The sequence below is a fragment of the Pseudochaenichthys georgianus genome, unplaced genomic scaffold, assembly GCF_902827115.2.
Source record: "Pseudochaenichthys georgianus unplaced genomic scaffold, fPseGeo1.2 scaffold_267_arrow_ctg1, whole genome shotgun sequence".
Lineage (NCBI taxonomy): Eukaryota > Metazoa > Chordata > Actinopteri > Perciformes > Channichthyidae > Pseudochaenichthys > Pseudochaenichthys georgianus.
This window is the reverse complement of record NW_027262956.1, coordinates 302,081-320,391: the sequence shown is the minus strand read 5'-3', so window position 1 is coordinate 320,391 and position 18,311 is coordinate 302,081. Positions and strand designations below refer to the sequence as shown.

The 18,311-nt window shown below is 41.1% G+C and overlaps 1 protein-coding gene across 1 annotated transcript; it reads right to left on the bottom strand.

Moving 5' to 3' along the window:
- Positions 1–1,173: 1,173 nt before the first annotated feature.
- On the bottom strand, positions 1,174–2,112 carry LOC117442076 (olfactory receptor 10A6-like). Its single transcript, XM_034078073.1, has one exon. The coding sequence runs from the start codon at positions 2,110–2,112 to the stop codon at positions 1,174–1,176; it is 939 nt and encodes a 312-aa protein (XP_033933964.1).
- Between the last annotated feature and the right edge of the window lie 16,199 nt (positions 2,113–18,311).

Below are 18,311 nucleotides of genomic sequence, written 5' to 3'. Positions count from 1 at the left end.
TTAGTTTGTTTGTGGAGTTCTGGCTGGAAATTAGCTCCATAGTTGACTGATTGAAGAGACATGAGGACTCACTTCAACACTAATTCTGACGCTTCTTTGCTTCTGATCCATTCAGTTTGATACGCATATCTTAGCATATTTTATTATTAAGCCTCCTTGCTTTCTGATCCACTGTTATCTACTGCATTATGCTGCTAATACAAACCCTGCCTGTGTCCATTTCAAATGGAAAGCTCTACATTTCAGTTGACAAAGTCCCTTCATTCCTCTTCTCATTCTTCTTTGTGAATCATTTTCAGCAATATGTTGCACAAACATTCAGTAAGTTGCTTCTACTTGAAATGCAGACGCTGCCATCTTGTGACGCAGGCATGAAACTACAGATGCAGTTTGTATGCACACATACCCACACAGAATGAATAGCACAGCAACACTTTAGATATGTAATCCACAACAGTTAAGGATTTATGGAGTGCACAAGAACCAAACAGTGTTTATTTTGAATGATATAAATTACATAATCTCTTAACCTCTAGGAATAAGCCCAATCTCTCCTTTGCTGTGTTAGTGTAGATTATGAAAGGGCTGGCTGGTTGCCTAACTCAGATTCATCAGGTTGAACGCTGCAAATGCAAAGAAACCTTTGATTAAGCTTTGGCATTTGCACCCGATTGAAGTCGGTAGGCTCAGGACTTTTGTTAGACATGTAATAATAAAGAGGTTGGTGCCCAAAACAAAGACAATACATCGAATCAACTAGTCCATATTTCCCACCCGGCCCTCTTTAAGCTCACATCACATTTTTCAGTGTTCTAAAATGTATGACCTTATTTCTTTATCTTGTATATGTATTTTCAAAATCAATAGATTCAAAAAGTGTCTTCAACGGTTTACTGACATTTAAGTTATTTAATCTTTACTGTGACCAGCCAACAGTTTATAACAGACATATATGACTATGTTTCATATGTTGCATTAAAATAATATGACTACAGGTGAATATTACAATGCTATTAATGTTACAACATGTTGGTGCCATTTGATTGTGGATTCATGAATATACTTGAACGTTTTATCCATTATAAAATGCACTGCTGAAATCAAGTCACTTCATCAGATCTCACATGATTCAGTTACACTTGAACTTTTTAGCTAAACTGTTTGACACTTCATTTATTTCAGTTTATAACAGAGCACATGTTTACATATGTTTCGTAGTTTGGACATTTGCAGTCCGTACATGACAGGGTTCATTAGTGGCTGTATGATGAGAAAATACAGTGACAGAATAATACGCAGCACACTGGGAACACCGCTCATATCAAATCTACTCTGAAGTATTTCAAAGCTGCAGCCGAAAGAAAAGTTGAGGAGGGAAACAAGGTGAGGTGTGCAGGTACTGACAGCTTTCTGTCTGGTCTGTTTGGAGCCAGAGAAACACACTCTGAGGATCCTCATGTACGAGAAGAGGATTGGAAACAAAGGGACTAACACAGAGAAAGCAATGGCAAAATATCCATACATGTTGTTCACCTGAGTGTCAGAACATGCCAGCTTCACAACAGCATAGTTAATACAATACAAACCATTTATTGTGTTTCCACACAGTGTCAAACGGATGGTTAAAGATAAGGTTATCAAGAATTTCACAAAGCAGTACAACCAAACAAGAATAATGAAGATAAGCGCCTTGTGAGAAGTCATACACGTGTTATATTGCAGAGGATAACAGATAGCAAGATATCTGTCATAAGACATGACGGTTAAATTACAAAATTGTATATTTGCATATGTGTACAAGCAGAAAATCTGCAGGAAGCAGAGCGGAGCAGAGACAGTGTGAATGTCAGAGAGGATCTGAACCAGAAGGAATGGAAACAACCCTGTACTACCATACAGTTCATTTACAAACAGGCTGCACAGAAAAAGGTACATAGGTTCATGTAAGCTCCTGTTCACACAGATAACCACAATCAGAGACGTGTTGGCAACAACAATCACAATGTACAACATGGCAGTTATCATGAAACACAAGTACCTCAAATATCCAATATTCAAATAAGCTCCAAGAATGAAATAGGATACAGTTTCTGAAGTTGAATTGGACATCATTCTTAGAGGTTAAACGTTAAGATATCTGAGCATATTTGAACTTCACAGTCTTAACTTACCATCCCCCCCGGAGTGCGTCAGGAACTGTACATGAATGCAACATGAGCACATCACACACAGTTCAGTGTCTCTCACCTGCTGTGCTGCAGACTGCTGCAGTCCCTTCTGTCATCTGCAGAGACTTCTGCTGCTTTAAAGCTTCTGGAACACCAGAACCCAACAGGCCAGGCCCCTTACCATCAGGACCCAGACCTCCCTATCTGTAGGGAGAGATGGGTCAAAACACATAATGTGACCACAACAAATCAGGACTTTCATTTTATTTTGAAAAAAGTGACCAGAATTTAGGATTTACAGGTCACAAACTGAACCACTAATAAACTAAAAGGTTCACCATGAAGCAGAGTATGAGTGTTTTGCAAGCGGGCTTATATAGAGATAGTGTCTTCGTTTTGGATTTATGTTTTCATTTTCCACCTTTTATTTTGAAATATTTTCCTCCTTGTGTCTTGTCTGATCCTACTTTGTTTGTTTGCCTTCCTGTCTTTAGTTTCCCTGGTTTGTCTGATTGTCTGATTGTGTTCACCTGTTGCCCTTGTGTTTCTGCCGCCCCTGCCCAGCTGTGTCTTCTCCTGTGATCACCCTTCTGTGTATTTAATCTTGTCTTCCCCTGTGCTCCATGTCTGTTCGTCATCTCTTAATGTATATGATACCTGCTTGTCTCTTCATGTCCATGTTCCCTCATCATCTATGCTTGTCCATGTTTCCTGCAGTTTTTGAAATCCATGCCACCTGTCCGTTTTTTATGTGAGGCTCCATGTTTGTTCCTGAGGTTTTTTTGTCATCGGCTTTGGGAAATAAAGCTTGTTTTCTGTTACCTGACCTTGTTAGTCCTTTACTGCATTTGGGTCCTATTTTCCTCCAACCCTGACAGTACGAACAGACCAGAATGGACCCAGCAGATTGTTCCGCTCAGGAGAATGATCTGCTGATGTACACTCTTGAATATATTTTGGATAAGTGGATGAGAGACCCATCCAGAGCGGCCAAAGAGGCTGCCCTGAAATAGGCACGCATGGAGGTGGCCAACAAGCCCGGGCTCTGGAGCTTGTTGCCCGAGTGGCTTAAGGTTTTTACAAGCAGCCCTGAGTGCTTGTCTCAAGCCTCAAACCCCTTCCTGGGATCCGGCCTTAGGAAATCCACGGAGTCTCCAAAAGGCCTCTAGGAGATGCAAGGCCAGGATTCCAGCCCATGCCCCAGCAGCCATGGTTCCAGTTCATGCTTGTATGCTGCTCATGCTCTCCCTGCATATCATGTATTTATTTTTGCTATGTATAGAAATGTCATGTTCATAAATGTTGTATGTGACGGGACTACGGATGGAAATGAGCTCAAAGCTAAAATCCGGCTCATTTACACTTGTAAGCATTATTTTGTTTTAATGTGTTCATCAATGTATTCATCAAGTCAAGGACTTCAAGTGCCTGGGCTCATGGGTCAACTCAACCGAGCAAGATCTTAAGATGAGGAAGGCACTTGCATGGAGGGCCCTGAACGGCATGACCAGTGTATGGAACTCCAACATCCCCCGCCAAATCAAACTCAGCTTCTTATACGCAACGGTAGAGTCTTTTCTCCTCTATGGCAGTGAATGCTGGACCCTGAAGCAAAAGTCTCTTGACGGATGCTACACCAGAATGTTGCGAGCAGTACATAACATCAGAAAGAGTGTACATGTAACCAACAAGATCCTGTACGAGGGAATACCAAGGGTGAGCGAGAAAATTGCAGCCATGAGAATGAGACTAGCAGGACATTGCCAAAGGCATCAAGAGCTGCCAGCCGGCAAATTGGTGCTGTGGGAACCAACACACGGGCATCGGTCACGAGGACGTCCCGCACCAACATACGTGGACGTACTCAAGAATGACGCAGGAGCACAAAGTACCAATGAACTGGCCAGATGTATGGAGAACCGGGATGACTGGAAGCGACGATGGAGTGCTTGTCTGAGGACGACCTAGAGAATGTGCGCTGTCCCGGTTCAAATAAACGAAAAAAAGAATGATTGTGATTAGTGGTTTGCTGTGCATGCAGAGCCTGCATGTCACTCACTCAAGTAAATAAAAAACGCACGTCCTGCGATGTCAATATCGCGCATGTGCATGACGCGATTATCGTCACGACATGATATATCGTGCAGCCCTAATGTCCTGTCCTGTTGGAGGTCCCGTCGACACCTGCTACGCCAAGGGTCCTGCTGTCACCAGCCCTTGTTTCTGCAACACCGGTGACTATCCCGCCGACACCTGTTCCGCCGGGGGTCCTGCCAACTCTGTGTCCTGTCCTGTTGGTGGTCTCGCCGATACCGTGTCCTGTTCCGTCGAGGGTCCCACTGACAACAACCCAAGGGAGGACACCGGGTCCTGCCCGTCCTCCGGAGCTATCCCGCCTCCGTCCTGCAGGTACTCCGGAGCTGTCCCGTCGGCGCCATCCTGCCCATCCTCCGGAGCTCTCCTGTCGCCACCTTCTTGCCCGTCTTTGTGTCCGGCCTCCTGAGTTCCCCAATGGCTGTCTTCCACGAGCCCGGCCCCCTGAATTTTGCCTTCGCGGCTTTCGCACTCGAGCCCGGCCCCTTGACTTTCCCAACCACTGCCTTTGCCCTCGTGCCCAGCCTCCTGAGTTCACCCGCTGCTGCCTTCGCCCCCCCCTCAAACTTTGCCTTGCCCCGGGCCATCCGCCTGAGACCCCTTCCTGTCCTGATCCTCTACCGTGCCCCAGTGCTGTCAGCCCAAACCCGTCCTCCAGACCCCCTCAACCCACCCTTTTGGCCCTAGTGATGCAGACGCTGTCATCTTGTGACGCAGGCCTGAAACTACAAATGCAGTTTGAATGCACACATACCCACAGAGAATGAATCGCACAGTAACACTTTAGATATTTAATCCATAACAGTTAAGGATTTATGGAGTGCGCAAGAACCAAATAGTGTTTATTTTGAATTATATAAATTACATAATCTCTTAACCTCTAGGAATAAGGCTAATTTCTCCATTCCTGTGTTAGTGTTGATGATGAAAGGGCTGGCTGGTTGCCTAACTCAGATTCATCAGGTTGAACCTTGCAAATGCTAAGAAACATTTGATTTAGCTTTGGCATTTGCACCCGATTGAAGTCGGTAGGCTGAGGACTTTTGTTAAAAATGTCATAATACAGAGGAAAATAAATCTAATCAACTAGTCCATATTTCCCATCCGGCCCACTTTAAGCAAGGCCCGTGGACCAAGCAAAACTCCACCTCTGAGGTGATTTGGGTGGAAATTGCCGTTTTTACCATTTCTGTGGAACCCTTTGGTCGATTTTGGTGAGATCTCGTTTTGACCGTTAGAGCCAATATAATCGAATCTGCTCTGACATCTGGAAACGGAAAAGCAGGTGCCTTTTATCGATTATTGTAATATTATATTTTATTATAATGTTATGTCTGCTGTCAAGCACTTCGGTAAACCCTTTGTTTTTAATATGTGCTATATGAATAAAGTGGATTGGATTTTTATACGGTGAGATGCGCGCGCATTCAGGTAGGCCCACCCCAAGGCCGGCTACAGATGTAGCGCTTCGTTTCAGACGCCTACCCGGGCGGGTCCGTGATCGGCACGGGGTGGGCCCCTGCTGAAAAGTAAAACCCCCCCGCAGGACTTGAAACGCCCCCTTGATAAATACATTGAATTATAATTAAACCAGCTGCAATGGATCATGGATCCACCAGGGGGAGCCGTGAAAAGCTGCCACACTGGAACTCATGTGAAATAAACAGCTGATCTACAGGGATCTGATATAGCGGATATTTGTTAAGATCCATATATGTCACGGATAGGATCATATTCTGTGCTAAGTAAGAGACATGTAATCATTTACTAAACATCACCATGTTTTTATTTAACAAAATAATGTTTAATTCACGTTGGTGTAAGTACAAAACCATCGCTATGTTTTTAGATCAGGAAATGCATCCAGGGTCAAACAAACGATGTTCGATCGTGATCCTCGCGATCATTTAATGTATCATATGTTCGCGAGTTGAAATGAATGCACTCAATTTAATCCACGTGAGTTTACAACAACGACAATAATCGCTTTATTTTTATATCACATCCGACGGAGGAAAATGCAGCAGCTCTCTACCGATCATCCTTAATCCCACGGGCAAACAATAATATGTACAGTGCTAATAGTTTACTGTATTATTAGTGTCTAATATTACTGCTATAATAATCACACATTGAGTTGTTGAAATCAGACCGTCGTTTTTTTTAAAGGCTCTGAATGAAACGGCAGCTCTCAGGTGATCAGCTGTGTGTTTACACAATAACATATGCATAGTAATTTAATACCTTCCAACACACATTGTAAGAATAGTTCTGTTGAGAGCCGTATCCACAGATCTACTAATTTTGCCCTCAGTGCACCAGATTGATGCATTTAACTTCAATTTAAATAAAAACATCTTCTGTTGTAACAACAATAACATTATAAATAGTAACATAGCATGGTATTGCACATTTACTGTAGCTTTGAGATTTTTTTATTACATGAATGAAGGTGACTGAGGCTTTTTAATATAGACTTTTCAGTGTCTCACATTTTGCACAGAACTGTCCCACATTATGAAAACAGATTGTCTGAGACAACTTGGCACTAAGAGTACTAATATGTCTACCATTTCTTTTATGAGTTTAATATCTGCATGTTCTCTTTTGGTTTGATTAGGACACATCCTGGGGATTTCAGAATGTTACTGGATTTTGATTTATTGTATCGGCTTCATGTCGCAATATATTCCCGAAGTCTGAAATGCAAAAATGTTCCACATTAGGGCAATTCACCCTACATTTAATCATTTTGTTTATTTTTAACGAAATAAATGTGGTTTAATCCATCATGAAATTAATGTAGGCTATTTACTTAGTACATATCTGACATTAACGATTAACACACTGTGCATACTGCTCACAGGCTGATATCTAGTGTATTCATACCCCTCACTGTTTATTCATCATTCAATTCATTATATATTTTATTCTGTAGATTGTGAACATTACTTTTCACTTTACTGCTTGTTGCACCTGGTTAGAAGCTAAACTGCATTTCGTTGTCTCAGTACCTGTAATCTGTGCAATAACAATAAAGTTTAATCTAATCTTGAGCAGGAACTAATGTAGGCTATTTACTTAGTAGGCCTACATATCTGACATGAACGATTAAACACGTTTGTGCATTCTTTATGAATGCAAACCGAGTCATTTCGTTTATTTTTAACGAAATAAATGTGATTTAATCCACATAATTTTCTGTGTTAATTGTTTACTTAGTATTGTTTAACTTGAATGTTCTTCACTTTTTAAATGCCTCTGTGATGTGCTGCTACCCATTTCCCCTCGGGGACTAATAAACGAATACTATGACATTAACGATTAAACACATTTGTGCATTCTTTATGAATGCAAACCGAGTCAAGCCGACTCTAATAAACGAATACTATATATTGAACGTCTATTGAATGGCCTTTGTATGTATACAGTACAGTATAGCCCAACCATTTACACCTTCCTTTTTTCCCGTCAAGAGTTTGAATTGGAGAAAGGTAATCGGTGGTGCTTTTATAGCCTATTGCATAATAACTGTGTGATTTATATTGCTTTTCAAATGCATATGGCCACCCATTTACACGGCTCTTCCCGTCAAGAATATGAATAGAACTTAGTTAGATCACTTTACATTTCTGCGAATGAATTTTTAATCACACACGTCTCCCCATCCCGAAAATAATAAAGAAAATAAAAAGAGGAAACAATTTTCAAGTTCAGTTTTCACCATTTTATTTAAAATAACTGACATACAGTAACAGACACATGCTGTAGGCCTATCTGCTGCGGAAACCAGGACGAGCGATTTCGGGATCTGTTTTTCTGGGGCAACTCAGTCTCTCGTTTACCCGGCTCCTGATCTTATGCCACTGGTCAATGTTCAGATTTGGGAACCGATTGGAAACATAAGACTCAATCTGTTGCTTCACATTGAGGGGAAGAGGCATTTTCCCATTGGTCCCAGTCCAGTTGGTTATTTTCACCATTCTCCTCTATGTTACAAATGGCGTTATGGCCATGAACATATTAGCAGCATAGATCTCAGGGCGATGCTGTCCCTTAAAAAAGCTGTCCTGGTAAAAACTTTCCTCTCGTTCTGAGGAAACAGCCCTGGTGGGTTCAAACCGTTCTCCAGCCCCAACCCCCCCATGTGTCCTATGTATGTTGAGGACCCTTTGTTTAAAACTAATTGGCTATCGGAATGTGTGGAGTCACATTCCACAGCTCTCCCCCCTCCTGTGATCCCCCGCACACAGAGAGAGAGGGAGAAAAACTAAATATACATGACATACTTTGATTTAGTAGATTTCACATGAGAGCAAAATGAGAATATATGTGTGTAAGAGTGAAAATATGCTGCATTTTGAATGTCCGATAGTCCACCATTTCCACCGGAAATATCAAACATTTAATAAAAGTGAAAAACAATGAACAAGACTTAACGTATTCATCATAATTAATTATATTTATTTCGTTTGGATGTAGGTGATCTTCTACTATATGAACATTTTGGACCCAAAATCACAACAAAAACGTAAAAACAGATTTTGAAAATGATTTTATTTTTCACAACACAAACATACACAACGAAACCATTTAAAAGCTGGAAATATATACATGGGATGTGACTATGATAATGTGAAAGTTTGATTGAGGTAGCATGGGATTTCATTCTGATAAGGCAAAAGTGTTATTATAAATATAATACAAATATATATATATATATACACATTATGTACAAAAATCTGTTTTTTCTGTCTTTATCTGTGCCACGCTTCAAAGCGGTTTCTGTCAACTACGACACAGAGGGCAACATCACAGATTCCTCCTCCTCCATGTCAAAAAACAAGCTTAAAGCTTGACTCACGTTCAGAGTTCTCTTCATCATAGTTGAGTCTTCAAAACTCTAAATATATCTAACTATATCTACATTTTCAATGTTTGTTTGTCACTTTACTTCAATCGCAGTCTCCCGCAGCCTCTCTTCGTCTCCCGCAGCCTGTCTTCGTATACCTTCGTCTCTCTCCATTTCCCGCCATCTCTCTTCGGTTCCCGCCGTCCCTCTTCGTCTCTTTTCGTCTCGTTTCGTATCACTCCGTTTACCTGATTACCTCACCCCTTCCTGGTAAATACATCCTGTTGAGCAGAATCTACAGTTTCCAGTATTTTCCGTTTCGTAAAAGGATAAAATACGGCGAAAATATTAAAATATGTGCTTCCATTATTCATACTTCTGAAATATATCTGTATTAACTTTATATCATCGTATGTCCGTGTTTATTGGGTATTTTTGCATGAAACAAAGACTGGCATATAGTTTCGAGCCAGTACTTTCGACAGAAATACACATATACATCCTGTTGAGCAGGATCTACAGTTTCCAGTATTTTCCGTTTCGTAAAATGATCAAATATGGCGAAGATATTCAAATATGTGCTTCCATATTTCATACTTTTGAAATGTATTAACTTTATATCACCGTATCTCCGTGTTTACTGGGTCTTTTTGCATGAATCAAAGACTGGGATATACCGTAGTTTCAAGCCAGTACTTTTGACAGAAACACACAGCAATGTTGTCCGGACTGTTGTTTTTATGCGGCACCGGCTTGAACAGGTCATGTGATCTGATCACGCCGGCGTGACGGTCGACTCCAAAGGGTTAATATTAAATACATATAAGTATTTTTACAACTTGTATTTAGAAATACTCTGTTGTAATTATTGATGCATACATGTGTTCATCCATTCAATGTGGCATCTGCTATAATGGGGTTAATGTATGATATCACTTAATAATACAATACATTATAATATATGATATGATAATTACATTTTAGTTTTATTCATTTCTTATTTCATAGTTTCTCATTATTATTATTATTTTTTATCGCTCATCTTATTTTTGATTTTATTAATCTGTGTGAATCTGTGCTGTCCTGTTTTTCACTCTCACCCTGTTGCTGTTTGAACTACTGAATTTCCCCACGGGATTAATAAAGGTCCATCTTATCTTATCTTAATGTATAAGTTGATTTACTTCAATCTACTGTACAATATTACAGGAAATATACTGCATAAAGCAAACTATATACTTTATTTGATCTAAAATATTGATATTTCTACAACACCCATTGTGTATTTTGTGAATGAAGCGCCATCTCATGGTTAAATCCTGTAATTGAACAAATGGGGAAATTGGGCAACGCCCTCTAGCAATTTGGCAACACCCCCAGCCACTGGCATCCGCTGGGCTTTTGACTGGGACACACCCATTTGAGTCTGATCTGGAGTGCTACATCTGTACGTCTATAGAAATCTCAGGAGGTGAATACTTGCATATAGGGTAGTACCCATAGAGTCCAGTAGAGGGCGGAGCCTGTGAGAGATATAACCGAGCTTCTGGTTTTGGGCATGCTGGCTGCGCATCACTCTTATTCACCAATGGTAATGTTTAGATGGATTTGTGAACTACCCCTCGATTATATTGGCTCTAACGGTTCAAAAGAGGTGTCAATCATCAAAATCGACCAATGGGTTCCAGAGATATGGCAAATACACCCAAATGACCCCAGAGGTGGGTTTTTTTTTCTAAACCTCTCTAAAAAGGTAAAATGTCACTTGTTTTGCATCAATCTTGATACAGGGTACTTATATTTTATAGTTTGGATTCCTAAAGCTTTTAGTCTCCGATCCCATCATTCAAGGGTGGTTTTCACTATAAGTAATGGGTTTTTGTTCAACCTGAATTTACTTTAAAATAAAAACATCTATATTGATTCTGACTTTTCTACATCCAACTCACAGATGTATCATTGCTTTGAGAAAAAAGATTATGAGTCAAACTAGAATCAAGGAAGGAGGAACCTACTGCGGTGAGCACGTTGTACGTTGTAACTTCCGGTTGTTGTTGTCATCTCCGGGTATCCCGTGTGCCTGTTCTGTTGCTGATAGCTTATTAATTTAAACTTAATCGATCGTTTTAAAACTCTTGATCACGGCAACTGCCTGACGTTGTAATCACACGTTACTACAGCTTAAGCACTCACAACTCTCCTTCTCTTAGCGACTGTAACTCCACAGTTGCCTACACTCTTTTCGGGTTTGCTAACGGTAGCTACTTTAGCTTGATAGCTAGCCATGGCTCTTTCCCCACCTTCTGGTGCTATTTCCTGCTCTTCCTGTCTCATGTTTGGTTACTTCCCGGCCTCCCTTACTGGTAAGGATACATGTGTTAAATGTAGTATAGTTGTTAGGTTGGAGGCGGGAATCATAGCCATAGAAGCCCGGCTCCGCATCTTAGAAAGTAACTCAGCTAAAGTAAAGCCCATGTTAGCATGTGCGGACCGGCAAAATGTAGCTCCTCTTAGCCGTCCCCCGGCAACTCCCGAGCAGCAGGGAGGCTGGGTGACTGTTCAGAAGGGGCATAACGCGAAACCCGCAGGTCCCCACCAACCCGTTCACGTATCTAACAGATATTCCCCACTCAGCGAGACACCCGCTGAGAAGCCAACTCTGGTTATTGGTAGCTCTATTATGAGACACGTGAATTTAGAGACCGAAGCCTCCACAGTCACATGCATTCCGGGGGCCAGAGCGGGCGACGTTGAGGCGCATCTTAAACTGCTGGCTAAAGATAAACGTAAATACAGTAGGATTGTTATTCACGTCGGTGGTAATGATGTTCGTTTACGCCAATCAGAATGCACCAAACTTAATGTGGAGTCGGTATGTAGTTATGCTAAAACAATGTCGGACACTGTAATCTTCTCTGGTCCCCTCCCCAATCTGATCAATGATGACATGTATAGCCCCATGTCATCATTTCAGCGCTGGTTGTCTTGGTGGTGCCCAGCAAACAATGTGGGCTTCGTAAATAATTGGACAGCCTTCTGGGGAAAACCTGGTCTGATTAAGAGAGACGGCATTCACCCTACTTTGAAAGGTGCAGATCTCATTTCGGCAAACATTTCAGGGCTTTGTGGACGTAATCCATGACAAACTGGAGTTGAGACCAGGAGGCAGAGTCGCAGTCTTACACGCTTCTCTGCGCTCTCTCCTAGGCAGTCACGCATAGGAATCCCGAACCCAATAAAATACCCAATATTAGCGGTGTGTGTGTCTGCCCAAGGACAATTTAAGGTAAAACCTAATAGAGGTGTCATACATAATAACCTAATAAAAGTAAATGTAACAACTACTACAGTGCAACAAAACAGGAAGATTAAATGTGGTCTCTTAAACATAAGATCTCTAGCATCTAAAGCAATATTGGTAAATGATTTAATATCAGATTATAATATTGATATATGCTGTCTCACTGAAACTTGGTTGAGACATGAAGAATATGTCAGAGATGCGCTGCGAATAAAATTAGACTCTGTTGCTCCTTTGAAAAAGAAGAAAATAAAACAACATAGATTAGCTCCATGGCATAATGCAGAAACCCGCAAAATAAAGCAAAAGTCTAGACAACTTGAAAGGATATGGCGTTCCACTAAACTTGAAGAATCTCGTTTAATTTGGCATATTACTCTCAATGAATATAAGAAAGCACTGCGTAAAGCGAGAGCAGCCTACTACTCTTCATTAATAGATGAGAATAAGAATAATGCAAGATTTCTTTTCAGCACTGTAGCCAGGCTGACAGAGAGCCACAGCTCGATTGAGCCTTCTATTCCCTTAGCACTCAGTAGTAATGATTTTATGTGCTTTTTTAACGATAAAATTGTTACTCTTAGAAACAAAATTAATGACCTCTTGCCTTCGACCAGTATAGTGTTATCAACAGCTCCCGGAATCGTAAGTTCTAATATTACACTAGATAGTAAACTAGAATGCTTTTCAGCCATTAACCTTGAACAATTACATTCAATGATTCTCTTCTAAACCATCAACGTGCATGTTAGACCCAATTCCAACTAAGCTGTTGAAGGAAGTTTTTCCATTAATTAGCACTTCTTTATTAAATATTATGAATATGTCTTTATTATCAGGCTATGTTCCACAATCATTCAAAGTAGCAGTGATAAAACCGCTTCTTAAAAAGCACAACCTCGATCCAGAGGTTTTAGCCAACTATAGACCTATTTCTAATCTTCCGTTCCTCTCAAAAATTCTTGAGAAAGCGGTCGCAAAACAGTTGTGTGATTACTTAAAAAACAATGATTTATTTGAAGACTTTCAGTCTGGCTTTAGAACACATCATAGCACAGAGACAGCTCTGGTTAAAGTCACAAATGATATTCTAATAGCCTCAGACAAGGGACTTGTCTCTATTCTTGTTTTGCTCGATCTTAGTGCTGCATTTGATACTATCGACCATGATATCCTATTGCAAAGACTAGAGCACTTAGTTGGCATACAGGGAACTGCTTTAGGCTGGTTTAGGTCCTATATATCTGAACGCTCTCAGTTTGTACGTGTTAACGATGAATCTTCCACGCAAACCAAAGTTAGCCATGGAGTGCCACAGGGCTCAGTGCTCGGACCTATTTTGTTCACATTATATATGCTTCCGTTAGGCAATATTATAAGGAATCATTCTGTAAACTTTCATTGTTATGCAGATGATACTCAACTATATTTATCAATCAAGCCTGATGAAATTAATCATCTAAATAAAATTCAAGACTGCCTTAAGGACTTAAAAACGTGGATGACCTTAAACTTTTTGATGTTAAACACGACCAAAACTGAAGTTATTGTACTTGGCCCGAAGAATCTACGAAACAAATTATCTAAAGACATACTAACTATGGATGGCATTAATTTGGCCTCCAGTGAGACTGTAAGGAATCTTGGTGTTATATTTGATCAGGATTTATCCTTTAACGCCCACATAAAATCAATTTCAAGGACCGCCTACTTCCATCTACGTAACATTGCAAAAATCAGGCATATCTTGCCTCAAAACGATGCAGAGAAACTAGTCCATGCATTTGTTACTTCTATGCTGGATTATTGTAACTCTTTATTATCAGGGAGTACCAAGAAGTCAATCAAGTCGCTTCAGCTGATTCAAAATGCTGCGGCTCGTGTACTAACCAGAGTTAGGAAAAGGGACCACATTACTCCTGTTCTGGCTGCCTTACACTGGCTCCCTATAGAACACAGGATAGAATTTAAAATTCTTCTTCTCGCCTACAAAGCCCTTAATGGGCAGGCGCCATCTTACCTTAAAGAACTCATTATACCCTACTGTCCTACTAGGGCATTGCGTTCCAAGAATGCAGGGTTGTTGGTTGTTCCTAGAATCTTTAAAAGTACAATGGGAGCCAGAGCCTTTTCTTATCAAGCTCCACATTTGTGGAATCAGCTTCCAGTTTGTGTTCGGGCGGCAGACACCCTATCCGTTTTTAAGAGTGCGCTTAAGACCTTCCTTTTTGATAAAGCTTATAGTTAGGGCTGATTAGATTCAGCCCCTAGTTTTGCTGATATAGGCTTAGTTTGTCGGGGGACATCTTACTTCCTCCTTCTCTCTGTCTGTACCTGTGTACACTCATGTTCCGATTAACCCAGCTTCCCCAAATGTCTTTCTTTTTGGTGTCTATATACGCTGGGATCCGGAGTCATGGATGATCCTGCGGTCCTGTGTCCTGGATCGCGAGCGCTGGATCTTGAGTCGTGGCTGTGGTCCTGGATCATAGGTCCTGGATGGATATCCTCGTGGATTCATCTTCCTATTATACACACATGCATTTCCAAACATTTGGACTACCTATGTTGCAAATGTATTATCTTTTCAATTTACACACGGCATCTATTGCACGTCTGTCCATCCTGGGAGAGGGATCCCTCCTCTGTTGCTCTCCCTGAGGTTTCTCCCATGTTCCCTTTAAACTGGGTTTTCTTTGGAAGTTTTTCCTTGTACGATGTGAGGGTCTAAGGACAGAGGGTGTCGTATTGTCATACTGATATTCTGTACACACTGTGAAGACCACTGAGACAAATGTACATTTGTGATATTGGGCTATATAAATAAACATTGATTGATTGATTGATTGATTGATTGATTGATTGATTGATTGACCCCTTTTAGAAGTGAAGATATAGTCATTTGCTCTGGGCATGTCATTTTCGAGCCTGAAATCTGAAAAACAGGCTTGGGGCTTAAAGGCCCTGACACACCAACCCGATTTTGGGAGTCAGAGGCCGTCAGAGGCTGTCGGGCATTCGCGGCGCCGTAGTCAGGTTGGTGTGTCCCGCACCGTCGACCGTGACACGCCTTATTTGGACTGCCAGACCCAATGCATGGCCGATTCAACATGTTGAATCGGCCATGCATCGGGTCTGGCAGTCGGACCAAATAATCACTCTGATTGGCTGTTCAGCTAGCGAATCAGTGCATGAGAAGCGGAGCGGAAGTGAGGGACGTAAACAAACGATTTAAGAAGGCACACACAGACTGCTATTCATTTTCATCTCATCATGGCGATCTGGAATGATGCAAACGAAGACCTGCTCATCACCTTGATCCAGGAGAGGCCAGCTCTGTATGATATTACGGAGAAAAGATACTCTTCTTCTTCTCTGTCTTCCGGTTGTTGCCTCTTTTGAATGACGAATACACACTACCGCCGCCTGCTGGTAAGGAGAGTTATTGCCACTCACGCACTGAAGTCGGTGCGGTGTGTTCCCGTGCGACACATGGCCAAAACGCAGGAGAACACGGCCAGGCAACAGCCGACTTCAGCGTAGGCTAGTCCTCTGGTGACTGCTTGGTGTGTCAGGGCCTTAACAGGTTAAGGCGAGACACCCCAAGTGAATAGGGTACTTTTTTAACTTAAAGGTATCAGCTAGAAATCTCTCCAGTTAATTACTTCCAATAAGGCAATTGTTTTTTGTATTACAAGTTTTCTGAAATAGCATGTTTAAATATGCAAATTATCCATTATCTCATTAAATATGCACATATTTTAACACATTTCAGGAATCGAAATCTTAACTTTGGATAAAGCCAGTTTCAAAATTCTTGTTTCATTTTGTAGTCATATTAGTATCTAATACTTTTACAGAAGGGATATTGGATATCTCTTTTTATCACTCCATAAATCAGAAAATACTGTCAACAGCCCTAAAATATCAATTTTCGCCATGTTTTTAGGTATACAATGTTGTATAATTCAGGCTATGAATGATATATGAACAAACCCTTCTGTAAAAGCTTTCATAATATTGATAGGAATATAACCGGAAGGTTTGGTGTATCTACGTGCTACTGAAGTTGAAATGTCGAACTCAGAGTAGGAGAAAAAACTCATTTTGAGAAAACGACCTTTAAAGATTGCAGTGAGGCGCTAGCTAAACCCTCCTGCTCTTTGGATGACAGCTTGCGCCTCGACTCACTCCGTGAAGGTATTTCATGTTCGGGGTCATTTGTTTTTTGTATAACCTTGCTTCGTGCAAGTGACAATTGTTGTCGTCTTGAACGTTTTTTTGGATCTGATGAGATTGTGCAGGAGAGAAACAGCTTTCCAACAATATCTCTCTTGACATGGTGCACACAGCGGTCGCGGTACTTTATGTTACGTTAGAATGCTAACTTTTGGTGAATTTAGGAGAAATCTACAGACGCAAATAGACAAACTATAGGGCTGTGCATCTTCACTGGTCTCACGATTCGATTCGATTACGATTATCCTGTCAACGATTCGATTCGGTTCGATATCCCGGTGCATCCCGGTGCATCTCGATTCATACCAATGCGTTGCATCCTCAATTTTCTAGATTACTGCACATGGCTTATTTTTCATCAATGCATACATGCAGTCAATACATATGAACTCTCTTTTTATTATTTAGAAAGTGCTTCAGAAATCAATAACATAAATGTCTTGACATTCATTTATAAACCAAAATAAATGAATTGTATAGGTCTAGCCTCCGTGTGTGAAGTTGTTCCATCCTCAAAAACAAAAAGCTAATGCTTCTGCAGTCTAGCTGCAGCTTCTAGCCACGGCCTTCTGTTAAGAAAGGACACTGAATGTCCTGAATGAGGCATCACACACAGGACGTGAGTCTGAACACAGCAGACAACAGGAGTATTTACAACAGCATATACAAACTAAAATACTGCATGTGGGTGCACACTTACATTCTCTGTTTTACTGTTACATAAATCCAATGAATGAAAGATAAAATTAGCTTCATTATATCTCAGTGATTAAGTGAATAATAAAGTTTCTATCGGGTCACTATCAGCATGTCACTCATTATTTTCAGGGAGGGGGCGGGGCTTGGAGGAACGGAGAGGAGACGGTGATCGCGGAAGCTTTTTTCCTCCTGCCTTCACAAACTTTACACACGTATATATCATCTGAAAATTGCTAGAGGACATTCATACTCTGCAATCCAAGACTTAATTAAATCCACCAAAAACCTGACATGATTGTAACGCGATTATTTTTGAAAAACATAAATCCCTGTCTGTGTCTCTGAGCCGCAGCAACACGGAGTGATTCAGAGCGGGTCCTTCTGCTGTGGGTTCTGGACTGGTGTTCTTGTGTTGGTGGATAAAGCAGACTGCTCCGTGTTCGGTGTTGCTGTGCCGCTGTCACGTATGTTCCCTGATCTCTGCGTCACCGACCGATTTGATATTAAAGTGACAGAAAAAACGTTATAGTAAAGCCGCGGCCGGAAAATCAGGAAGCAACGTTACTACTCTATAACCGATTATCTTCCGTCACTGCATCGAGACCGAATCGTCCACGTCCGCATCGCAATGCATCGTAGAAACGATTATTTTCAACACCCCTAACAAACTATAGTAAAATAAACACTTAAATGTGTATTTTGTACATTTCCATCCAAAAGCCTGAAAGAAAACATGTTATAGAATCAAAATAGCACAACATCTCAGAATTGACCAGTACTTGAAAAACGATGTTTTTGCCTGTCGTGTCTCGCCTTAAAGCATGGAGGGAGGTGGCGTCTGCATCTCTGGCCACCACAGTGATCGAGAGAGATGAGTAGGTACGGGAGGTAATACAAATAAACCAATTAACCCTGGTTTGTTGCGACAACCATCTCTCACCGGGCCAGAGAGCAGACG